The 23,535-nt window shown below is 38.9% G+C and overlaps 3 protein-coding genes across 3 annotated transcripts; all 3 read right to left on the bottom strand.

Moving 5' to 3' along the window:
- Positions 1 to 276: 276 nt before the first annotated feature.
- Positions 277 to 9,959, bottom strand: gnmt (glycine N-methyltransferase). The gene is made up of 6 exons (XM_085257077.1): positions 9,611 to 9,959; positions 7,279 to 7,406; positions 6,349 to 6,462; positions 5,709 to 5,851; positions 3,075 to 3,196; positions 277 to 1,887 (listed from the first exon to the last, which is right to left on the bottom strand). Exons 1-6 carry the CDS (start codon positions 9,817 to 9,819, stop codon positions 1,716 to 1,718), a joined length of 888 nt encoding a protein of 295 aa, XP_085113203.1. The 5' UTR covers positions 9,820 to 9,959; the 3' UTR covers positions 277 to 1,715.
- Positions 9,960 to 14,436: 4,477 nt separating this feature from the next.
- LOC146551874 (complement component C1q receptor-like) lies at positions 14,437 to 17,146 on the bottom strand. The gene has a single exon (XM_085257519.1). The coding sequence runs from the start codon at positions 17,023 to 17,025 to the stop codon at positions 16,030 to 16,032; it is 996 nt and encodes a 331-aa protein (XP_085113645.1). The 5' UTR covers positions 17,026 to 17,146; the 3' UTR covers positions 14,437 to 16,029.
- Positions 17,147 to 17,380: 234 nt separating this feature from the next.
- cd93 (CD93 molecule) lies at positions 17,381 to 20,756 on the bottom strand. Its single transcript, XM_085257517.1, has one exon. It carries the CDS (start codon positions 20,652 to 20,654, stop codon positions 18,783 to 18,785), a length of 1,872 nt encoding a protein of 623 aa, XP_085113643.1. The 5' UTR covers positions 20,655 to 20,756; the 3' UTR covers positions 17,381 to 18,782.
- Positions 20,757 to 23,535: the final 2,779 nt, after the last annotated feature.

A 23,535-nucleotide genomic window follows, 5' to 3' on the forward strand; every position in this document is an offset into this window, starting at 1 on the left:
AAAACAATCATGCTAACGTTTCAGCCTACTGGACTTCAGTAACCGTTCATATTAGCCATCACTTACTGACCATTAATTAGCAGCTATGAACTACATTTTCATCAAACTCGCACGCTCAAAGGTAGATTCTGTTCAAAGAACCAGTTCATGCTAATTATTTGCAAAGCTAATGACATCCCCGGCAGCCTTCACTTCATACTTGTGTTACATGTTACACTAGCAAACATCAAACTTTTAGCATTGTCCTAAAAAATATTGTGTACACAAACAGCAGTGCTTATTTCAAATATTTTTATTTTATGGCAAAAGATTTCGATAATCATGCAGGAAATGAATTTTAAAAATGTTTAACACCTTAACATCTAATGTTGCTTTTAAACTAATCATGAACTTTGCATACCGTACATTTTGTCCTACAGGAAGCACTAGCACAATATCACAAAGCACTCAGGCAGAGATGTGAGAATATTTCACTTCACTGTGGTCGAACTCCTTTCGCATTCAAGTGAAAATGGCCCTACTGAGTTTGCAAAAATACAGAAAAAAAATATTTACACCTGGATAATACAGCAGTGTAAATTAATGGTGGAAAACATGATGGAAGATTATCTACTGTGCAGAGTTTTCTTAGTCTACATGAGATAACAGTTTAATATTCTTAAATATCTTTGGTTGATAAGCAGGTTAGGCATTCAGTAATAATCTTATTACGTTAATGTCATCTTTCTGTTTGATGACGTGGTTCAATTAGTCGGGGCTCCAGTTTTTATTGTCGTTTCATGTTTGCTGATGCTCAGTACTGGCCTGCTTCATGTTCATTAGTGGCAGTTTCCACAAAATTTAAAGGCTTTCTGTCTAAAAGCCGATCACAAAACTTACATTTCTACAGCAAAGTCTGTTCAGGTAGGAGAGGCTTTACTGTAACGACCCTTTAAAGAAGAGGAAATCTGATCTAACAGGCAGGTGAGGTTTTCCTGTATAAGTCGAGGTGATTCACAGTTATTACTAGTCGTTCTCTTGGGTTTACCTGAATTCAAATCTTCAATCTGTGCCTGTCAAAGGCAAAAGGCCAAAATGGCTGCATTTTCTTTCCAGGTTGAAAATACATTTAAAAAAATCAGGCCACCGTAATCAAAGCCACAGATGTTTTTTTTAAGACCAAAGTGGTAAACTTACAAAATACACTCATCTAAGAATACATCTTTGTACGTTTTTGGCAACAAAAAGCAGGAGTACCACAAATGTACAGCACCATTTTGAAATGTGTTCAAAGAGGCGGGATGTAGAGAGCAGCCCAAAGAGATGAACGCATGAATGCACATTGGAGGAAAACTACCAGACATGGGCAAAACACTGGTCCGACACATGTAAATGTAGCTTTTCAAACAACAACAAACTGTTTTAAGTCAAACGAATGAACAGTGTCGACTAGCAGAACCAATGAGTCTTGGCAGCTCAAATGCCTAAAAGACAAGTTTTTTTTTATTTTTTATGTACTCTTAATTTAAAGCTACTGGGAAAAAAACCCAAAAACTGCTTTAAAGCAACATTTTTTTTCAGTATCCATGTGACAAAGTGTGTTGTGATATTTTTGAAAGAAAGCTTATTAGCTTTCTTTTTGGGACTTATTGGGACTTTTTAAGCAGAGATGTTTTTCCCTCCTTCCTGCAAGCACTGTGTGCACATCAGTATCAAGGTGGCTCCCGGTATTCCTCTTAGGCCTTTTTCTTACAGACGTGGATGAAGTAGCATGGAGCCTGAGACTGGCCCGGCACGTAAGTCTTGAAATCTCCGTAAACGGCGTGCTCCAGTTTGCCGTTGAAGGCCTCGTTCAGCAGACCTCTGAAGCTGTCCAGGCAGTGAGGGTAGTAGGACAAACGGAATTTACTGGAGGACACAAACAGAGCAAAACACCAGAGTTACTGAAGTTTGGTAGTATTTATGAGATTCAGCTCAGTTTCAACTGTGATACTTAAAAGTATCAAAGTTTAGTTTTAACAATAACACTACTGCAGACCATTTGTCCTTGATTTCAGGAATGCAGCACAGTTTAACAGCTGTTATTGTGTCTGAGGATGGAGCCCAGCGACCTCGGGTGTAAAATAATTTACACATCATGAATGATGTTTATAAAGCCTGATGAGGGTTAGGATTAATCACTGGTCTACGTGAAAAATTGTGCTCTTTTGTTGCTATGGTGAGATATATATATATATATATATATATATATATATATATATATATATATATATATATATATATATATATATATATATATATATATATATATATATATATAGTCTAATGTGGCGGCATGACCAGTAACCAAGGTTACCCTAAACTAAGACTAAATGTGGGGGGAAAAAAAAAAAAAGAAAACATTTTATTTGACCAAAACATAAAAAACATCTTTGATTAAAATTAAAGCCTAAATGACTTAATTTAAAAATAGAGGAAATATCCTTAGTTTTAGTATCTGTTCGTTTGATTAGTTTGCCTGATGAGTTGGTGATGGATGTCTCAAGACTGTAAATAAACTGCTTTCAAAAAGTCATGCACTTTTATTCATGTACTGATTTTCTTATTTCTTGCCTCTGACATAAGCCTTCATACAACAATAATAACACTAAAACTAATAAAAATCTAACTAAAACTAAACATTTTCAAAGAACTGAAAATAAACTGAATTCAGAATAAAGTCAAAATCAAGAGGAAAATTAATTAGAAAATGCAAAACCACAATCCTGCTGATGACGTTTAAACACCATCTAAAGTGAATGTAAGACAACTTTTTTTTTTTTTTTTTTTTAGCATATTAATGAATTAACATTACAGTTTATGGCTGGAAAGCAAAAATATTCAAGGCAATGTAAACCTAAAGATTTGAGATACAGTAAAAGCTGCATTTAATGCATACAAGACATGAAATTGTAGATGCTATAATGACAAATGTATAATGTATTGTCCAGATCTACCAGTTAGAATAGGTCTCCCATAAAAGGATCAAGATATAATGTATGAGGTGTGAGCTCAGTCTCCTATCAGCTCTGCAGCAGCATCAGAGCCCGACTCACCTAACTTCAGGCAGGTTCTGGAGGGTGGCCTGTGGCACTTGGATGGTGTAGTCCAGAGTGATCATATGTGGCTTACTGTTGACCCACAACACTGAGGTGGTGATGTCCTGAGTTAGGTCACTCTGCAACACACACACACACACGCGCACACACACACACACACACACACACACACAATTTATCCTCATTTTCTTCTATGATGTCCAAACACAGCCTGAACAGAAGAGACTGATGAAAGGAAAAAAAGATTTGGTTGGTTCAGTGTTGGAGCACAAGAGCAAACTCAGGGATTACGAAGGCATCAGAAGCTGATTTTTGCCAACTAGCAATTGTTGACGTAGTATTTATATTGAGGCCTTCCAGCTGGATACTTCCTGCTTTGGCTGGATTAAAGAATATGGACGTTGTTTTTAATGCAAACATCTTGAATCAAATATGGCTCCCTACAATCACGACCTGCTGTTGTGTATTCTCCACATCTCATATCTGAGCTCATTCCAAATGCAAGCCTGGCTGATTGTCTGAATTATGTGAACACAAGGTTAAAAAAAGGGGATGAGACAGAAAAAAAAATAAAAAAAATCATACATGCAATCTATACAGAAGTGTCCACTTAATGTGCACACTAGAGGCTACGTGTACTTTCAGTCATGTTGTTTCCCCGTCTTCCCAAAGGGCTTTTTACTCATTATTCCTGACTTCATCCATTTTTTGCCCCATTTGCCAAAATGATATGAAAACCCAAACACATTTCCTTCTGTTTCTCCTGCACCAGTTTTAGTGAAAATCTCACAATATCCGTCAGGCTCCGTGTGGGGATTTAAGTCTTAAAGCCAGCTGCTGCTAGGGATGGCGTAAATAAACCATTCTTAAACAATACTGTCTGTCCCACTACTACTCGCAAAGCAATAAAAGACCAGATTGTGCAGAGAATTAAGATTAAAAACGGGCTTCTTTGTGCCATCCATACTGAGGGCTGAAGAATGGCTTCAAACTTCAAATTCTCTTTTTGGGCAGAGAGAGAAGTCCAAAACTTATGATCTGTATGACAATAAAATAAGGATGATATTTGAGAAAAAGCCAATAGATAACTGCACGTTGTATGACTAATTCACATTCAGCAAAGTATAAAAGACAGATGTAGCTTCAGGCCCTGAAAAGTGAAGCCAACACAGAAGTGCCTTAAACCTGCACTCATTTGAAGGACCAATGGGGAGCGCCAACTGTGGCTGCAAAATGACTTCCGGTCCTGTAAAAAGTCTGAAAACAAATTTCAGGTCTGACCTCTGTAAATTACTTTCTGATCAATTCTATCTATTCAATTTTAATCACTGAGTTTTATTAAAAATTAAGTGAATTTTGCATATTTCAAAGCACATTTCAAAGCAAAAGGACACCAATGGCAAAAATGTTCGTCTCAAGGCTTCAAAGTGGGAAATTCACAGGTGACGTCCAGGAGCTACGTCCATCTTTTACACCGTTGAAGGATGTAATCAGCCATTTCCAGGTCCAAATGCTCCATAATTTCCAAGAATAAACAAGCAGTTAGACACCACAAGAGCTCAGCCAGTGTAGGAAGAGCTAAATCAATATTTGGAGATTTAACAATCTGATATTCAGATGCATGAACAGATTCTCTAATATTTATTACATGTAGTCATTTATCTTATCCCCAAGTCTTCTTAGATCAGCTGATAGCTGTGCTGCCCAAGCTGCTGTTGCCAAAAGGGAAGTTGCAGAGTGTCCTCTGGTGGACAAATTATGCAATATCAACACTCGTAAGATGGCTGGAGGGTGTCTCTCCAATTTTTTCTTTACCTTTTAAATTTTAATTTAAGGGCTGTATAGGCTCCAGCGAATGGATGGATTTAACGGCTGATAGATCACCAAAAGGCTAATATTGGCCAACTGATAAAGTGGTCAGGCTCTAGACACCACTGAGTAAGAAATAGATCCAGTTCTTTGAACTTGAATAAACTAAACAGTGTATCTGTTCTCAGAGGTTCAATCAAACATACCGTCATCCTTGAAAAGAGAATAAATGACTAAAACAAACAGCAGCAGACAGAACGTCTGTGATCAGCGCAGCCACAACACAAGGTTAATCATTCATATGTTGCTGTGTGCTTTGGGTTCGTACCAAAAAATAACAATCCTAAGCTTCTCTTAGCAGTCTCTAGAGCGAAATCCCAGAAGTGATTTACCAAAGGATTAAAAGCAGAGGGGCACCGGGTCCAATTTTCTTGGCTGAGTCCATTTTTTTTTCTTTCTAAATTTTACCCGTTGAAACAGATTTTTGCTGATTCTGATTTTCTCTCCACGAACTATAGGAGCATATACAAGCAAATTAAAATAATATTCAATTTAAAATAATATTTTGAAATTAAATTTAAATATCTGAAACTGTTCAATTGCCATAAGCCTGCAGTACTTTGGAAAGGGTTAAGAAAAACAGACTAAAATGTACACCGACTGTTAACTGATGCATTTCACCTTTCCAAACTAAGCAGTCGTGAGCCTGAAGGCTGTAGTTTCCACCATGAGTTCTTAAAAGCTGTATTTACACTGTTATGCAATTATGTTGTAAAAAGAATAATCACTGCAGTAAATCCAATATTGGTATATGTTTGGTACCTTGTAGTAGATGTTCTTGCCTTGTGGAGCACGCCCGGTCTCCAGGATGTAGTCGTAATTGCGGTGGTCAATGATGAGGACCCCACCTGGTCTGACCATACTGGCGATGTTTCGAAGGGCCAGCTTTTGGTCACTCTGGTCCCCTAACAGCAACAACAGCACGACTGAGTGCATGAATAAGGGATCAAATTGGCAGCTAAACACATGGTAACAAACTGGAAGGCAAAGGCGTGTGCATCGATTCAAGGAGATGTTTGATTTGAGTTATGGATGCAGGAGTAATCACATGGCAATTTAATGAGTCACATCATCATTCTGACAAGGCAAAAATTATTTGGACACTTTTTTTTCCCCTTCCACAAATATATTTCTAATATCTCTGACAATCTCTGGGACGAAGGTTGTGGGATAAATCCTTTGAGACAGATCCTACACCCTGCTACAGTGAGGTGAAAGAGCACTCCAGGGCACTGCAACATCATCGCTGGGTGTGTTCAGAGGTGCACCCAGACAGGTCATACCTTTAAACTCTAATGCCTACGTTTGCCAAGTCCAGGCATAATGAGATGTTTTGACAGGCCCAGAGGAAAAGCCCTTAAGCTCACCTATAAAATTAACAACACTTTTATTATTTGTGTACCTTTAAAGTCTGGTAAGTGGGCAAATGAGTTGCCGAGGCAGATGACAGCATCAAAACCATCTCCTGGTTTCTGAATGTCTTCTGATAAAGTCAGCCAGTTGGCCTCTTCAATCACTGAAGACAAGAAGGAAAAGAGCGGAACATGAGGTCACCTGAGGAAATGTAGATATCACCACAAACATGTGCACTTTGCAACAGTTTAAGACAAATGAAACAACTCTGAGTGCTGCCCACACACAGGGCTTTATTGGGAGCAACCCAGGCATGACGGCCAATGCAAAACAAACACCACACAGTCTTTGTTTTATTACTATAAGGAGGTCCGTGACTAAATGTCATACTGATTGCTTAGCTTTTCAACTTTAAGCTTACCCTGCCATCACTTGTACTGATGTTGCTCTGTTGATTAAGTTAACTTTATGCTAGGATGCACATTCTCTGACGAATGCTTCATTTGTGTCACTTCTTCTTAAGGTTATTTTCCATTGATTCATATGAGAGATCAATTTACTAGTTAACAATTCCCTGGCAACTCGCCTTGGCCCTTGTCTTATGCTTTAACTACCAGTTGGCTCATTGGCTTCAATATCCTTTAGCTGCTTCCCTGGAGAGGATCTCATCCCATGACTGGAGCTGCTCCAGCTCAACTTGTACTGCAGCTTGACTCTGTAGTCCTTGTTCTGCTCTTATGTTCCACTTGGGGATCAGAACCTGCAGCTTGTGCTGCTCTGCTGAGGTCACAGAGAAGAACAAGGGCTGCCGTCTCCAGCTGTAGTCCAAGATGGTGGACTTTTGAGCTAATCGTGAGGACGAGAGGCTCACAAAGAGACTGTCACAAAATGCTTGGCGAATATGATTTGATTACTGGCACAAATAGAATCTAAATCTGTGGAACTCACTGATTCAATAAATATATTTTAATTTTCATACCCCACTGGTCAAAAGCTGGTTCTTTTCTCCTGTCCCATCTCGCCTTCAGTGCATACTTGAGCATTTTGTCGCTGGCATCCACACTCACTAAATTAAACCCCTCCTCCACCAACATAATGGAGTCAATCCTAGAAAACAAAATCCATGAATACATTAAAAACAACAACCGACCTGTGAGGATCATGCAGTAGGTGTGTTTTGATTTTGAAGTAATCCCTGCTGTCATCTTCCCCTAAAAAACCAGTTTGATCAAGTCTGAGTGCGAGTGTGTGTTTGCTGTGACTGCACTACATGTGGTTTAGTAGTAGGTTGATAAGCTTATCGTCTCACTACAGACAGGAATACTAACCTTGTCACAGGTAAGGAGAGATGATTTGTATAGTAGCCAGAAGCTACTCCTATTTTGAAAACCTGACAGGAAAACGTGATTGTGGGCCAAACCACAGCCTGAATAGATGCTACTGACTGACTTCCAAAAATGTTTTCTCGGCAATTTATGAGTTAATAATAAACAATACTGACGTGTTTCAGTGCAACAGGGGGGAGGGATTCAATGGACAATAATGCAGAAATCATTAACATCTACTGGGTAACTACAAGATAATATAACAACAAAACAAATAAAGCTTACGTAAAAAGAACAGCCAGTTTTCAGATTTGGATTAAACAGTCTTAGGCTAAAAGCAAATTCATATCTTTTAGATTTCATCTTGGCAACAAGTCTCAAAGGACTCTGATGGTCCTTCATTTGGTTCAACTGTGTTCAGTCTGGTGACTGTGAAGGCCTCAGCTTAACAGATCCAGTATAATCCTTGAGGTATAAGTCAGGGATTCATGGTTCCCCTTTAATTTGTCTGTATGCCTATCCATTCTGCAGTTATACATAAGATTTCCTGCTAGAACCTATGGAATCCTAAATTAAAAAACTCTCACAGGTTCAGCTGAAAGTGATTCACAGCCTGAAGCTTCTTCTCAGAATTAGAAAGCATCACAAACACACTGCCAAAAATAGCTATTTGTAACCGTGATCCACGAGGAATATGTTTACTTCGAGGCTGCTGCACTATGGAGGGGCACCACTACTAGGGTATCGGGTCAGAATCAATGTGCTGGGGTGCTCCAAACCGCAGGAAAACAACCATGCGGCCTGATATATGGAGCTGAGTTATTATGGAAATGACTGCAGTTCTTACATGAACATTATAAGCTCTGTAATGTTGATTAGCAGCTGAAATGAGTGCTAAGTGATGAGCAAAGAAAAAAGAAGATACATTTATAATAAACATCAAATAATAAAATTGTTATAGTGCATCTCCAGTGAAAATTCTCCATGAGAAAAACAACAGCTGAGGTGACATTTATGGTCTGCTTGTCTGTGCTTAGGCAATGGCCTTGCTGCTGTGTGAAAGCACAGTCAATGTATCAAGGGAGATAAAAAAGACTGCAGGAAACCAGAAAAAACTCCTTTCGACTACCCAGCACTAGTTCATCACCCACTGACCTACTAAATGCAAGTTTAGGGTTCGCTTGTGTTTAGTTTGCTTTAGAAACAGGAAATTTAAATGGACAACACTTGCTTCTACAAGCTTGTGTCTCAGACATATTACGCCTCTCTAATTGAATCACATTTAACCAGCATGTGTAAACCTGCTGTGTCCAGACCAGTGCAGGAGGCAGGACGTGGCTCAGGATCAGGTGCAACTCTGCACTTTCATTCATTATTCTGTGGCTTAATCCGGATTTTGTCCCGAGTTAAAAAGGGTCAGTGAGTTGAAATTCCACAAACGTCAAACTCACTTGAACAGCTATAAAGATGGGTACAAGTACAAAAAGGCCTATGTGAGCTGAAATCACATTATTTTTTTACCTACAGATCTATCAAGAACAGCAAAGAAGCAAACACCATCATCACTATCAGCTACGCCTACACAACTCTGTTCTGAAGCTGCACAATCACTGTGAATCACACAAGAGTCACACCTTTTCACAAATCTGAAAAGCAATAATGCAGTCTGAATCAGCACGTTTTATGACGTCATCAGCAGCTGTTCACCTGCTGTATCATTGTGAGTTCAGGTTTTTGTTTGGCATATGCAATTTAAATCAGTTTAACCATTGACAAAAGCGTGCTCGAGATACTTGGATAAAGCCGTATTTAAGATTTTGTTATGGAAATTTCAGAGCTTAAAGTTTTTGCTTATATTTTTTTTTATTTGATCATATTTATAAATCCATACTAAGTTGAACGATTTGTAAGTGGATTTTGATGAAGCAGAGCTGAAGCCCCTGTCAGACGTGTCACTATGAAACTGCTAAATTGACCTGACATTACCCTGTTCCGCAGGCTACATCCAGCACACTCCGCACCCCGTGCTGCTTCAGCAGGGACACCACCCAGCTCCTGTACTCCTGCGTCCTGCTCTTCGTGTCTCCGATGTACAGCTGCCACACTTTCGCTGCTTTGCCATCGGCGTATTGATCAGGAAGACCTACGGCTGCCACACCGAGGGACCGGGTCCTAAACACGCTATCGACCGACATACTGCCGCTGCTTCTCCCTGCCCGGACCTCTACCTCTACCTTAGTGTCGAGCGGACAAACAACTTTGGACAATTTTAACTGAGTGAGGAAACGCGCTACCTCTCTGACAGGTATGCTAGCCGAGATGTTATTATTTATATGAACAACCTAAGAGAGAAACTTTAAGCCAATGACACGCCGTCGAGGACTGCCGCCTACTTTCTGATTGGATAACCTCAAGGGACCCGCCCCTTTTCTGTTTAGCATTGGAATACGTCACTCGAGTGAAGCTTTGCTAGGTTGCTCATTTTTCCCTTTGAACTTACCTTCCAGGATAAGTGTCACACTGTATTCCATCAAAGTTAAATACACGTGCATATTCAAGTTAAAATTAAGTTATGTTTGACGTTGGAGGAGAAGTATTTAAGTATAATGTTAAAATAAAGTAGAGCTCACGAAGCCCATTACCTGTAAGGTTTTACTCGGGGAATAAATCCCACCAATGGCGGCACAGAGGACTCGCCCCCTTTAACATTTCTTCATCTATCGTTTGATCATGCTGTTTGGACGAATTGCTTGCGAAACATGAATGGCAGGAGTTTTTTGCAAAGTAAAAATCATAATAATTTCATTTTTTTAAACAATGAAATACACAATGCTGCAGTAGTTAAGTGCACAGGGTGTAATATAGGTGAACAATGTGATTTAAAAACAAAACAAAAAAACCCCCATGGAATGAAATCATCTCAGGACTCTCCCAGACAGATTATTAGGCACTTTTCGTGCCCTCCCAAACAAAGTGAACTCCTCCTGTTGTGATTGGCGGATTTGGTTCTCTAGGACCCATATTTGCTGGTAGAGGTGAGGTCATGTCAGCTACAACCGGTGCGAGCTAGGTTAGGTTTGCAACTTCCAGTTTTTTCAGAACTGCACTACTACTTTATGGGTTGTTCACGCACACATACACACTTACTACTTTCAAAAATCCAGATCTGACTTCGAACACAGGCATAGTTGTGTAATTCAGCCTAAGCAGGGGTTGGCAAGAACACACAGCACTGCCTAGAGGAAGTCACACATTAGTGCACCTTTGCACTAGTCTGCCAAAAAGACATTCCTTCCTGTGGTTATTTTGATGATGGTCGTGGAGTAGAAAATGTGACTCACTGCAAAGGACAAAGGACATGATCCACATCATTTTTATCCTCACTGACACGTCATGACATTTGCATGTGGGCATTGTCATGGTTGATCATAAAGTAAATCCCTACGAGCAACCTTGTAGCATTTTGTATCATCTTTGCTTCTAAAAGAATAAATGGACCTAAATCATGTCCAGAAATTGCGCCCCAGACTCTAACAGATGACCAGAGAGAGAGAGCGAGAGAGACTCTAATACAGTTTGTTGAATGTATGCATTAAATTAATCATCGTATCCCTTCTGAAGTATTGCGTCAATGCTGTTGATACAAAATGAAACAGGAAGTGAGTGATTAGTCAGATGGCGGAACAGATAAAAGGCTGAAGAAAATCGTTACATTTCAACTTGTTGTTTTCAGTAGGACCATGATGGACACCACTTCCAGCGCAGAGCCAAACTTTGCTGGAAATCGCCTCCTATCAATCAAATCAAATTTAAGATTGACACAGTCACTGCCAATTTGTCGGCTGCACATCATGTGAATCTTTTATTCCACCACATCCCAAAGGTGCTCTGTTTGACTGAGATCTGGTGAATGTGGATGCTGTTTGAGTACAGCGAACACAAGTCATGTTCAAGAAACTAGTGAGATAATTTGAAGTTTTTGGTATGTGGTGTTATCCTACTGGAAGGAGCCATCAGAAGTGAGGTACACTGTGCTCATAAAGAGATGGACATGGTCAACAGTATTTGAAGGAAACGGTTTCCAGGGCCTAATCCATGGATCGACTTCCTTCGAGGCGTGGACGTCTATCAGCAGAGAATGTACCTTCACCTATCAGCAGAGAATGTCCCTTAGTCTGTAACACAGTCAAATATATTCTCAAGCAACATTCAAGCATGCCATTCAGCGTGTTAGTACGAGCTCGGGAGCAGCTTGGGAGAACAAGAAAACAGAGACTGCTTCAGATTGTCTTCCCAAATTGACTCAACTTTATTCACAAGTATAACAGTTTATATAGAGGGTAAAATTCATGAGACAGCAGATTATCAGTTTAAACCAGTACAGACCAAGATAAGGCAGCGTCTTCCTGCCCTTGGGTGAAGAAGCATCCTTTGTGTAGTTTATTAGTTCAGCTACAATTGTGATTATCTCAGCGACATATTTTCAAGGCACAAAACGAAGAGTTCTTTCATTAGTGAAATCTGAAACAAACCATTTGGCCTTCAACAGGCGTCTAAAAGATTAAGAAACTAATGTAGCTGAGGGAGTGATCTCTGTGGTATTTCAACCTTGTACCAGCCTGTGATTCTCACACATCAATTCTTGGGTCAAAGAGAAAAATAACTAAAACAAAGGGGCCTTATTGAATGACAGAGTTTTCCTGCATAATGTCACTATAAAACAATATCCAGTAAATGCTACCATGGTACTAAAATACCTAACAGTATTCAGGCAAATGTGCAAACAAATGTTGAATCAGAAACTGAGAGTCCGGAGACCGGCTGACGGATTGTTGAAGCGACCTGGAAATTCCCCTTAGAGCTCCGACATCAACAAAGGATTTTTATCCAGTAAACTGCCGCTCGCTGGATATTTTCATTTTTTTCACATATACAGGGAGTGCAGAATTATTAGGCAAGTTGTATTTTTGAGGAATAATTTTATTATTGAACAACAACCATGTTCTCAATGAACCCAAAAAACTCATTAATATCAAAGCTGAATGTTTTTGGAAGTAGTTTTTAGTTTTAGTTATTTTAGGGGGATATCTGTGTGTGCAGGTGACTATTACTGTGCATAATTATTAGGCAACTTAACAAAAAACAAATATATACCCATTTCAATTATTTATTTTTACCAGTGAAACCAATATAACATCTCCACATTCACAAATATACATTTCTGACATTCAAAAACAAGACAAAAACAAATCAGCGACCAATATAGCCACCTTTCTTTGCAAGGACACTCAAAAGCCTGCCATCCATGGATTCTGTCAGTGTTTTGATCTGTTCACCATCAACATTGCGTGCAGCAGCAACCACAGCCTCCCAGACACTGTTCAGAGAGGTGTACTGTTTTCCCTCCTTGTAAATCTCACATTTGATGATGGACCACAGGTTCTCAATGGGGTTCAGATCAGGTGAACAAGGAGGCCATGTCATTAGTTTTTCTTCTTTTATACCCTTTCTTGCCAGCCACGCTGTGGAGTACTTGGACGCGTGTGATGGAGCATTGTCCTGCATGGAAATCATGTTTTTCTTGAAGGATGCAGACTTCTTCCTGTACCACTGCTTGAAGAAGGTGTCTTCCAGAAACTGGCAGTAGGACTGGGAGTTGAGCTTGACTCCATCCTCAACCCGAAAAGGCCCCACAAGCTCATCTTTGATGATACCAGCCCAAACCAGTACTCCACCTCCACCTTGCTGGCGTCTGAGTCGGACTGGAGCTCTCTGCCCTTTACCAATCCAGCCACGGGCCCATCCATCTGGCCCATCAAGACTCACTCTCATTTCATCAGTCCATAAAACCTTAGAAAAATCAGTCTTGAGATATTTCTTGGCCCAGTCTTCAGCTTGTGTGTCTTGTTCAGTGGTGGTCGTCTTTCAGCCTTTCTTACCTTGTCCGTGTCTCTGAGTATTGCACACCTTGTGCTTTTGGGCACTCCAGTGATGTTGCAGCTCTGAAATATGGCCAAACTGGTGGCAAGTGGCATCTTGGCAGCTGCACGCTTGACTTTTCTCAGTTCATGGGCAGTTATTTTGCACCTTGGTTTTTCCACACGCTTCTTGCGACCCTGTTGACTATTTTGAATGAAACGCTTGATTGTTCGATGATCACGCTTCAGAAGCTTTGCAATTTTGAGACTGCTGCATCCCTCTGCAAGATATCTCACTATTTTTGACTTTTCTGAGCCTGTCAAGTCCTTCTTTTGACCCATTTTGCCAAAGGAAAGGACGTTGCCTAATAATTATGCACAGCTGATATAGGGTGTTGATGTCATTAGACCACACCCCTTCTCATTATAGAGATGCACATCACCTAATATGCTTAATTGGTAGTAGGCTTTCGAGCCTATACAGCTTGGAGTTAGACAACATGCATGAAGAGGATGATGTGGACAAAATACTCATTTGCCTAATAATTCTGCACTCCCTGTATATCATCTGTAAACTCTGGATATGGTTGTGTTCTAAAATCCCAGCAGATCTGCAGTTTCTGTAATACTCACACCAGCTCGTCTGGCACCAACAACTGTGTCACATTCAGAGCCACGTAAACAACCTTCCTTTTTTTTTTTTTTTTTATTGATGCTCAGTTTGAATTTCAGCAGGTTGTCTCGACCATGTCTACATGCCTAGGTGCAATGAGTTGCTGAATTCTGATTCATTCAGACATTGTTAGTAACGAGTAGCTCAACAAGTGTACTTAAAGTGGCCAGTGAGCACGAACAGATGAATAAAAAGGACAAATAATTTTTTGCTAAATAAAATTGAAAGAAAAACACAAGTCCGATAATTTATTTATCAATATACCTGCAACAATGTCCATGTCTCTTTATTTATACAGCATATTTCATTACATGTTGCTTAAGAAAAATAAATGTAAAAAAAGTAGGTGTACAGCGTCTTAAGGCCATAAAAACTAAATAATAATTAATATTAGAGATATTTTATATTTTAAAACAGTTGTTACTAATGCTATATTATTAGAAGATACAACTTAAGTAATTCGGTTTCTGTTGGAACAAACTGTAATTTCCCAAATTACAATTTGACTCAGTTCTGACTGCCTGCTTTCTCAGCACTTTGTTCTTGAGGACAGTAGATGGTGCTATAAGAGCAAATCTGAAAGAATTCACGCTTGAACATGAAACGTAATTGACCATAAAATTACCTCAAAAAAGACCTGAAATAAAAGTATACACATGTCATATCTTTAAAACTCATTTGCAACCAGTTAAATGTACAAATGTGAATGATTATAGAAAAGGGTCAGCGTTAACATATTTATACATATGCTGTACGCGAAGTACACATAAGTATGTTAAGATTGTAAAAATAGTTTGATTACTTTTTGAATACTCTTTAACATTTTATATACTTCTATATTATATGTTCAAGCATTAATAAGTTCATAAAGATGTTTCAAAAACTGCTTTTGGAAGAATACAAAACTGATAAAGTTGATGACTGATAGTATATATAACTATGCTAAATTGTATCTGAATTATAGCTATCACTGTAGCTATCTTTATACTTGTCCTTCATTCCTTATTGTGTGGGGGAAGTGATGAGGGGAAGTTGGGGTAACACTGAATATGGTGATTCAATAGAGTGAGCGTAAGGTAGGGATTAATAAGTATGTACATATTTCTTCCTACTCCATTTCAGACTTAACGGTTGTCATTTCATGTAATTTAGATTCTATTTATTTTATTTTAATTTTTGTTTTTGTCTGAGAACGTGTGTGTGTGTGCGTGTGTGTGTGTGTGTGTGTGTGTGTGTGTGTGTGTGTGTGTGTGTATGTATATTTCTGAAATGAAGATGATGTTGTAGTAGTAGTAACAAGAACAGCACATTGGGTTTCATTCATATAAGCTCTTATGTAATAAAATAAAGGTGTAAACCTCCTAAAATGATGGCTGTTAAAATGTTTCATGTATCAAAATGTAGTTCTCACTTTTCTTGTTTTCCAAAAGGAAAAATGAGATGTAAAACATTTGGAATTCTTTACATTCATCTATACATCTGGCCAGTTGTTCATCTAATCTACGCTCCTTTTTGAAAAAACACATAAATAAACCATGAGTAATGACCATAGGCTCAGCCTGCTGTTCAGGCTTCTGAGGAAGAAAATATGACTGGAACTAATAGTTGGAGGCCAGTCAGTAATTGGAGGTGTAGGTTAGAGCTACTTTGACTTGTTAAACCACTTAAACATTTAGCGTTTTCTGTTCCCAGTGATGTGGACCACACCTTTAGGTTCATGAGTGTACCATTAAATAACTAGGAGACAACACAGAATACCCAAGTCTGCGATAAAGAACAAAGAGCCAGAGGACTCTGTCATTTTGGGGCAATAATTAAGTCACAACGTTGTTGCGATTAGAATTTTCTCTTTGCCTGTTACGCTTAACTACATAAAACCTAATGACAAAAATAGATGCAATGACAACAACAATGACCACAATCCAAACCCACAGAAAGCGCACCCCAGGAACAGAAGACGCCTTCAGTGTATTGTTGCTGATGGGTGGTTTGACAAACGCTACAACGGGAGGAGTTGTGACTGGACCTTCATTAGGGTCCTCACAAAAGTTTCCGTCAACCTTTAGAAAGCCTTCAGGACATATGTCATAGCCAGCCTCTTGTATACTAGGGCATCTCTTTTGTGCACAGTGTGGTTTGCACTGCCTGGGGTCTTTGTTGTCTGGTATATATTGTTTGAAACAAGAGCATGTGTAACCCCCCTTAAAATCCTCACAATTCTGCTCACATGGTCCAGATGAACAGCCTTTATAGCTTTGAAAAAGGGTTGGATGCGATACTTCTTGTCCACGGCATGCATCTTGGAGCTCAACTTTGCACAGAAACCCATCAGCTTTATCTAAGCACGGTCTCTCTGTCCATTTTTCATCACTTGACAGTGATACGCAATGTGGAGAGCAGAGTTGAATGTGGTTATTCCAGGATGGAAGAAAGGTGATGCCCGGTCTGCCAGATATCCACTTATAGCCTCTCAGTGGAGCTGAGAGGTTGCTGCAGGCACCAGCTGGTAAATGCAGCCCGATCCAGTAGTTCCCAAACAATTCCTGACTCAGAATGTCAAACAACCTCTTATCACTCTTAGAGCACAACTGCAGAAGTTCTCCTTTCCTGTCATGGCAGGCTTCTTCAGCTGTTTTAAAATCCACTTCACCCTGGTTTAGAGTTATGCAGTCAGGTTTGCCATAATTACTGCAAACTGCTCTGCAGTGGTCAGGCTGCTTTATATCCAATCCTTTTCCAACAGTCAGTGAAACCATCAGAATAGTCATACTCATCCTAAGCACAGGCACTCTCGTCTGCAAGCAGGCCATGCTGTCTCATAGTGGAGTGCAAAAGGTTGCCTGTCTTAAACGATGGGGAATTTCCAGTCTTTGTGCCATTGCGGAAACAGGGTATCTCAGGAAGGAAATGAGATAAAGAAAAAAAAATTAGTTGAAGTAGGACCAGCAGCAACAAAATGAAGAACAACGTTTAGATATACTAAATATGCAAAGGGCTCTTATATAAACTGCCAAACTAATTCAAGTACTTGCCTAAAATCAAGATTCCTGATTTTATACCAAAATGTGAGCCGGCACACTGGACCTCTCTGGGAAGTCAGGAATTAATCAAGCAGAACAATTGATTGCTAATTTTTATTTATTTTTTTCTGGAATGTAAGGTTTAATTTGGCAACCTCATCAAAAACAGTAATGTGTTTAAAATAAATTCATGGATAATAACAATAATATTAAATAAAAAAAAATTAAATTGGATTCAAATTCTAACAAATTAACCTTTACAGAAACATAAACAATAATTCTGGTAATAGAATGGGCTTCATGAATGGTAGTGCTATCTATATATGTAAATAAGAACAACAAAGAAAAACAAGCAAACAATTCATTTTAGATTTTATACTTGCAGTATATAAATTGACACCAGTTTCATCTTTACATGATGGTGTGTAGATGTGGAACTTCAATCAAAAAGACTTATTTGTTGGTGTGTACAAGTACATGTCATTGTCAGAGACTAAACAGGTTTACTTAAAGGTACTTCTTGTTCAACAAAAACAAGAAAATTACCAGCATTTTTAAACATTTTGAAAGGCACCTTTTGTTTTTTATCATAGTCTGAATCTGCTCTGTTTTAGCAGGATGGAGTTTAATAATATCTTTAAAAAGGCTGAAATGTGTTGTGCTGAACTCTGGGCAGGTCAAAATAACTCGCTGTATTATCACGTGGTCCAAATGAGAGTTTACAGCCAGAGCCTATTTCAACTTCATATCGCTGCAACACAGTACAAAAGCTTTGACCTTTGAAGCTCTTCTAAACAATTTTTTTTTTTCAAAAAGTACCTTTAAGTTCTTAAGAATGTTTGTGAGGTATACTCTCTGGAGAATATACGTGTTAGTCCACTTTTTACTTTTAGATTATATTATACTTCAGCCAGCTCAAACAGCAAAGTACCACCAACATTTTAATGCACCAGTAATAATGATCATATTATACAAATAATATCTCTTTAGTACTTTTACTTCGATACTTGTGTATTTTTTTCTTTTTTTTGTTGTGTTATTTGGGGCACAGGTTGTAGAGTGATCAGTAAATGGTCTAATGATCATTTTCTGTGATATTAAAGCTAAAGATCCTCTTTTGTTTTCATAGTACACAAGCAGATTCTCAGGACAGGAGGTAATAGCAGGATTATACACAATAGCATAAAATATTGTCACAAACAAATGAAGAAAAGTGTCTGATCTTAACATTGAATGAAATTTTTTTTACAGCAAATACTGGTAACTTTCTCATAGGTAAAGATATTTACATTGCCTCAGACTATTAACCGTGCAATAAAAACAGTCGTTACACATCCTTCATAACCTTTACAGCATATTATGCACTTCCACTTAACACCCATTTACTTTTTATTTTTCCCCCATTATGACTCTACTCTTATTCAAATACTATTTGATGGACAATGACGTTTTCTGATTTGCGTTTTGATATGTAGTGTAATCACAGGAGATTGCAAGAATTGCATAAATAAACATAACTCTAGTCAGTCTTTTCTGTCACTAAATGGTCATGGGTCATCAGTCAAGATGGACTCGTATAGTTTCTCTAAACGTGGATCCAAGCCAGAGGACACCCAGCAGTAGCCATCTGCAGTGGTGTTCTTCTTCACTTCTTTTTTAGAGCGACTGCATCGAAAAATTGCAAAAAACAAAGTAATTGCAATCAACACAACAAGAGGAATGACTGAACCGAGGACGCAGATTATCACCCTGGAATTGATTGTCTTGGCGAAACTCGTGGCCATGGTTGTGTTGCTCAGTGGATCCTTGTTTGTAACTTTCTCCGGGTCTGGAATGGGTGAATCGGTTTGAGGATATGGGTGCTCAGTTGTAGAACTGGTTAAAGACTCTGTAAAGTTTTCTTGTGTCTTCTCATAAGATGGGTAATCTGATGAGGTTAATGGTGCAAAGGTCACATTTGGAGCATAAGTGGTTCCATCATTTTCCAGGTGGGTGCATATGAAGCTTCCTACAGTATTTACACATTCAAACTTAGCCCCTGAACAGCTGTCAGTCACACATTCATTAATGTCTTCACATGAATGGCCATCTTCAGAGAAAGCAAAGCCTTCCTTGCAAAAACAAGAGAACGATCCAATGGTATTCAAGCAGATGTGCTCACATTTCCTTTGTGCACACTCATCAACATCCCTGCATTTGCCATCCATCATTTTGTAGCCGACTTTGCAGGCACACTTATAACTGCCATGTGTGTTTATGCACAGGTCGTTCTTACAAGCCTGTGATTGGCACTCATCAATGTCAGAGCAGTTGCGTTGGTTTTCGTGCAGTTCGAAGCCAACTGGACATTTGCAGAAATATCCCGACTCGCTCATTACACACTGATGCTCACAGGTGTCAGGACTGCACAAGTCTTTGATCCTGCAGCGGAGTCCATCTTTTTCCAATTCATAACCTTCTCTGCAATCGCATCGAATTTCATCTGCATCCTGACGGCACAAATGTTCACACCCACCATTGCTGATATCACAGCTTCGCTTTCCTGTTTTGCAAAAGGGGCCCAGGTTAGTCCACCGGTAGGTATGGTTAACAGCGTTGCACAAAGACATGCGATCCTCCTGATCGCTACACCGAATTATAGCAAAAGTTCCATGAGGAAATGACTTCAGTTGACTTTTAAGTGGGTCTTGTGAGAAAGGTACTGTGTAAGCGATTTCCCCAGGCCCCAGTAGAGCCAAAGGTTCACACATCCCCTTAAAATAAAACTTGCATGCATAAAAAGCTTTACGTTTTTTGCAAGGGACAGCAGTCCATTTCAGGTGATTCTCACTTGAAAAGTTGTAATCAATATTTACACATCTCTCTGCTAAGCATGTGGAGGCAGGCTCTTCTTTCCAGTTGGAGTAGTGGGATTCCTCATTTCCAGATACCCATTTAAATCCTCGGAGTGGCTGGTCAGGAAATACACAATCGGTTTCTTTGAGTTTTAATCCAATCCAAAATTCAAGCAGCGTCCCATGTCGTTGACTTTTTATTAATGAGAGAAGTGAGCGCACCACATCCTCTTCTTTTCGGTCTCTTATGGTCATCAAATATCCTCCTCTTTTGTCGCAGTCTTCTTTGGCCTTGTCAAACCTCTCCTTCTTCATGTGTGCAGTGAAGCAGGCATTAGAGGTGCACAGCGTTTCATGTTCAAACCCTGATAAACCTTCGAAGCTGTTAATGAGCTGCAGGACAAGAAGCCACAACATAGTTGCCACGAAGATCAGCAAAATGTTTGCTCTCCAAAGGGTTCCTGGGAGTTTTAGGGTAAAAAGAGACCAATAAGTGGTTGCCCATTCGTAGCCAAAGAACAAGTGTTTCTCAAAGCAACATTCAGGCTCCAGTATCCTGTTTGCAAAACTAAAGACGGAAATCATGTTTAGCAGCAGTTAGTAGCTCTTTCTTACTCCCATGCTGACTGGTTCCGTTTCGAGGAAGAAAACAATGAAAGGCTCTGGAGTGTTTTGACTGGTTATCCAGATGTCTCCGGCCCCAACAGAGTTCAAGCTTTTTAAGCAGACTCCCTGAATTGTGGTGCCTTTCAATACATGAACATGGAGCGGTCAGATTCATGGAGGGGACTGTGCCATTACAAATAGCCGCCACAGGAAGTGAACCCGTGAACTTTGCCACTCTGTCGCCACGTCTGACCTTCACCTCATTATTTACTATAAAGATGTTAAAATTGCACTTATCGTAAACCATCAGTATTTTATTAATGTGTAATCTTCCTCCTGTTATGCAGGTATAGAAGTATCACTATTGATTAGATTTGCTGCCTACCCCCAGCTCTTATGCTGCTATTTAATCTTTTGTGTATAATAACCAAAATATGAGTTTTAATATTCATACTGTAATGGATTGTTTAAAACCTCCCAAAATGTACAATTTACATAACTCTTGATTACTGCTTTTTCATATTTAAACCCAATAACCTTTTGGAGGGCAAGTACAGAAGACCTTTGCGGGCCTTCATGTGAATACAGACGTTTCCTGTATTTGTTTAAATACAGGAAGTGCCTCGACTTCAATCACAGGAAACAGACACCAATCTCCACCCTCTGAGTGCACAGTGGCACTTAAATAGTGTCTACTTCAAACAAAGCCTTGCTAATAAATTCTTCCAAGTCTATTTAAAATATTATTACTATCAGGTTAATCACCGCCTGTCTACTTTGGTGTAGGAAATTCAAATAACTACATTTTACCAAACTGGGTGAATCTACGAAACTGGTGGCTTTAGTTACATGACAACGATCAGAAAACAAACGTAAATCTTTTCTGATGTGATGTGACTTAGTAATTCTCACACTTTATAGAAAACTGCCTTAACATCTATATTTAAGCTATTGTTTGCAATATTTTCTGAAGCAGATTTCTTTGAATTCAACCCAGTCACGAGCTTTTGTAATTCAGCTGTTTATATTTAATTTAGGTTTCTGGTTATATTCTTGCAAGTACTCTTATAGTTTATATTTGGAAATTAAAAAATACTTGAAAATATGTCAAACACCATTTGTTTGGATAAAATATTTTCCAATTTTAAATAAAAACATGTAAAAAAATTTGTTCAATATTCTGAGAAGCTATATGAAAAATATAATTCGGGATTGTTGACCTGAGGGTGTGTCTGTTTTAATATGTGGTCCACTTAATAAAATTTTATTTTGGTATTTTCACAGCCATAATTAAAACACTGTAAACGTACATGGTTTTTTTATGGTTTCATCTTCTTTTTAGGTCATGGGTGTGTTTAGACCCTTTATCAGGGTAATGATAATGTGTTTTAATATTATTTTCTGACATTGTTTTATAATCATATTTTGCCATCTCCTCTACTGGAAAATGAAAGCTACCCAGAGCGCTCACACAGAGGCTGGTTTGTCATTAATAGATTAAATGAGACTTTGGTTGCTCTGGCAGAAAGAAGATGCAGAGGTCATTTCATGATATAAATTAGAGATGCAGATTTAAAACATTTATATGAAATACTGTAAAAGTGCAAACTGTTCTGATAAGTCACAACATCGCCCCAGCATTATTTGAATTTGTTCTCAAAATAGCATCAGAAACATTAGCTTATGTAGCTTAAATTACTAGATTATTGGCCAATTTTAACTTTCGGAGCCATTAGTCTGCTGGCATATTACAAGTTGCCGGTAAAGAAGCTGATGTAAAGTTTATTTTACTTTCTATCTACCTTCTATTCCTGTTCTGCGCTTCATTGTTTGTTTACAGTACAGATCTAAATCCAGGTGAGAGCAAGTCTAAAGGATGTGACAAGTCAAAGCCTGTATTCATTCTAAATATTGTTATAAAGAGAGAGAAAGAGAAATTGACAGACAAGAGTGGACATGTAGTTGAGCGCAACTACATGATAAAGGGAGTCTAGCTTCTGTTTTGCCCATATTTTTTTGACACGTTTTCCGGCCAGTCGGTAATAGTAGGATTATATTTTCAGCTATTAATTAGTAGCAGAAAGTAGTGTCGTTAAATGATAATGCTTTAAGTTTTCCACTACATCCTGGCAACTTTCTCTCAGTCGAAGATATTTACATTGTCTCAGACACTTAACAGCTCATTAAGAAAAGGTAAAAACATGCATTCCTGTGGGACGAGAAACTGTGGGCCAGATGTATCCTGTTTACTTTGCTAACAAACTTGTCTGGAGTCCAAGATATATTGTGCAAGAACATTTAGTCTGGCACAATGTACATAAGGTCAGGGCAAAATCAATTCAATGAAGTCAAAAGAGCTCTCTGGAGAGGCTGACGCACACATCGGTATGAAAACATTTCTGAAGTGTTAAGTGTTCTCAATATTAATGTCACGGAAGGCGTTCAGAGTGAAGGATATGATTAATAACAGAACAGTTGCCAACAAACCTTCAGATATCCAGTGGTGGGAAAACTTGGAAGCCATGTCAGCTGTTAGAGCAGCTAAACAGAGAACACTGAGTACAATATAAGTCCATACGTGGAGTCTGCTATTTAAAGTCTGAGGAAACAACAGGCTTCATCATGACTTGGATAAAATCACCCCAGCAAGTGCTGACAGCATGGCACAGTTTTGTTTGTAAAGGGAGGTTGGTAACTCGGGTTATTTACTTTTACAGGAACCATGACCTATAGTGACACTATTTCTTGGGTTGACAGCACATTTGTCCTATTGTCCTCCATTATCTCCTGCTAAGCAAAGACTTAACTGTAAGTAAGAAAGTATTTGAGAACCAGATTATGACTCTCCATGTCATCTGTG

The sequence above is a fragment of the Mchenga conophoros genome, linkage group LG19 (assembly GCF_057382185.1).
Source record: "Mchenga conophoros isolate Kocher_MC1m ecotype Shallow Benthic linkage group LG19, M_conophoros_male_GT1.1, whole genome shotgun sequence".
Lineage (NCBI taxonomy): Eukaryota > Metazoa > Chordata > Actinopteri > Cichliformes > Cichlidae > Mchenga > Mchenga conophoros.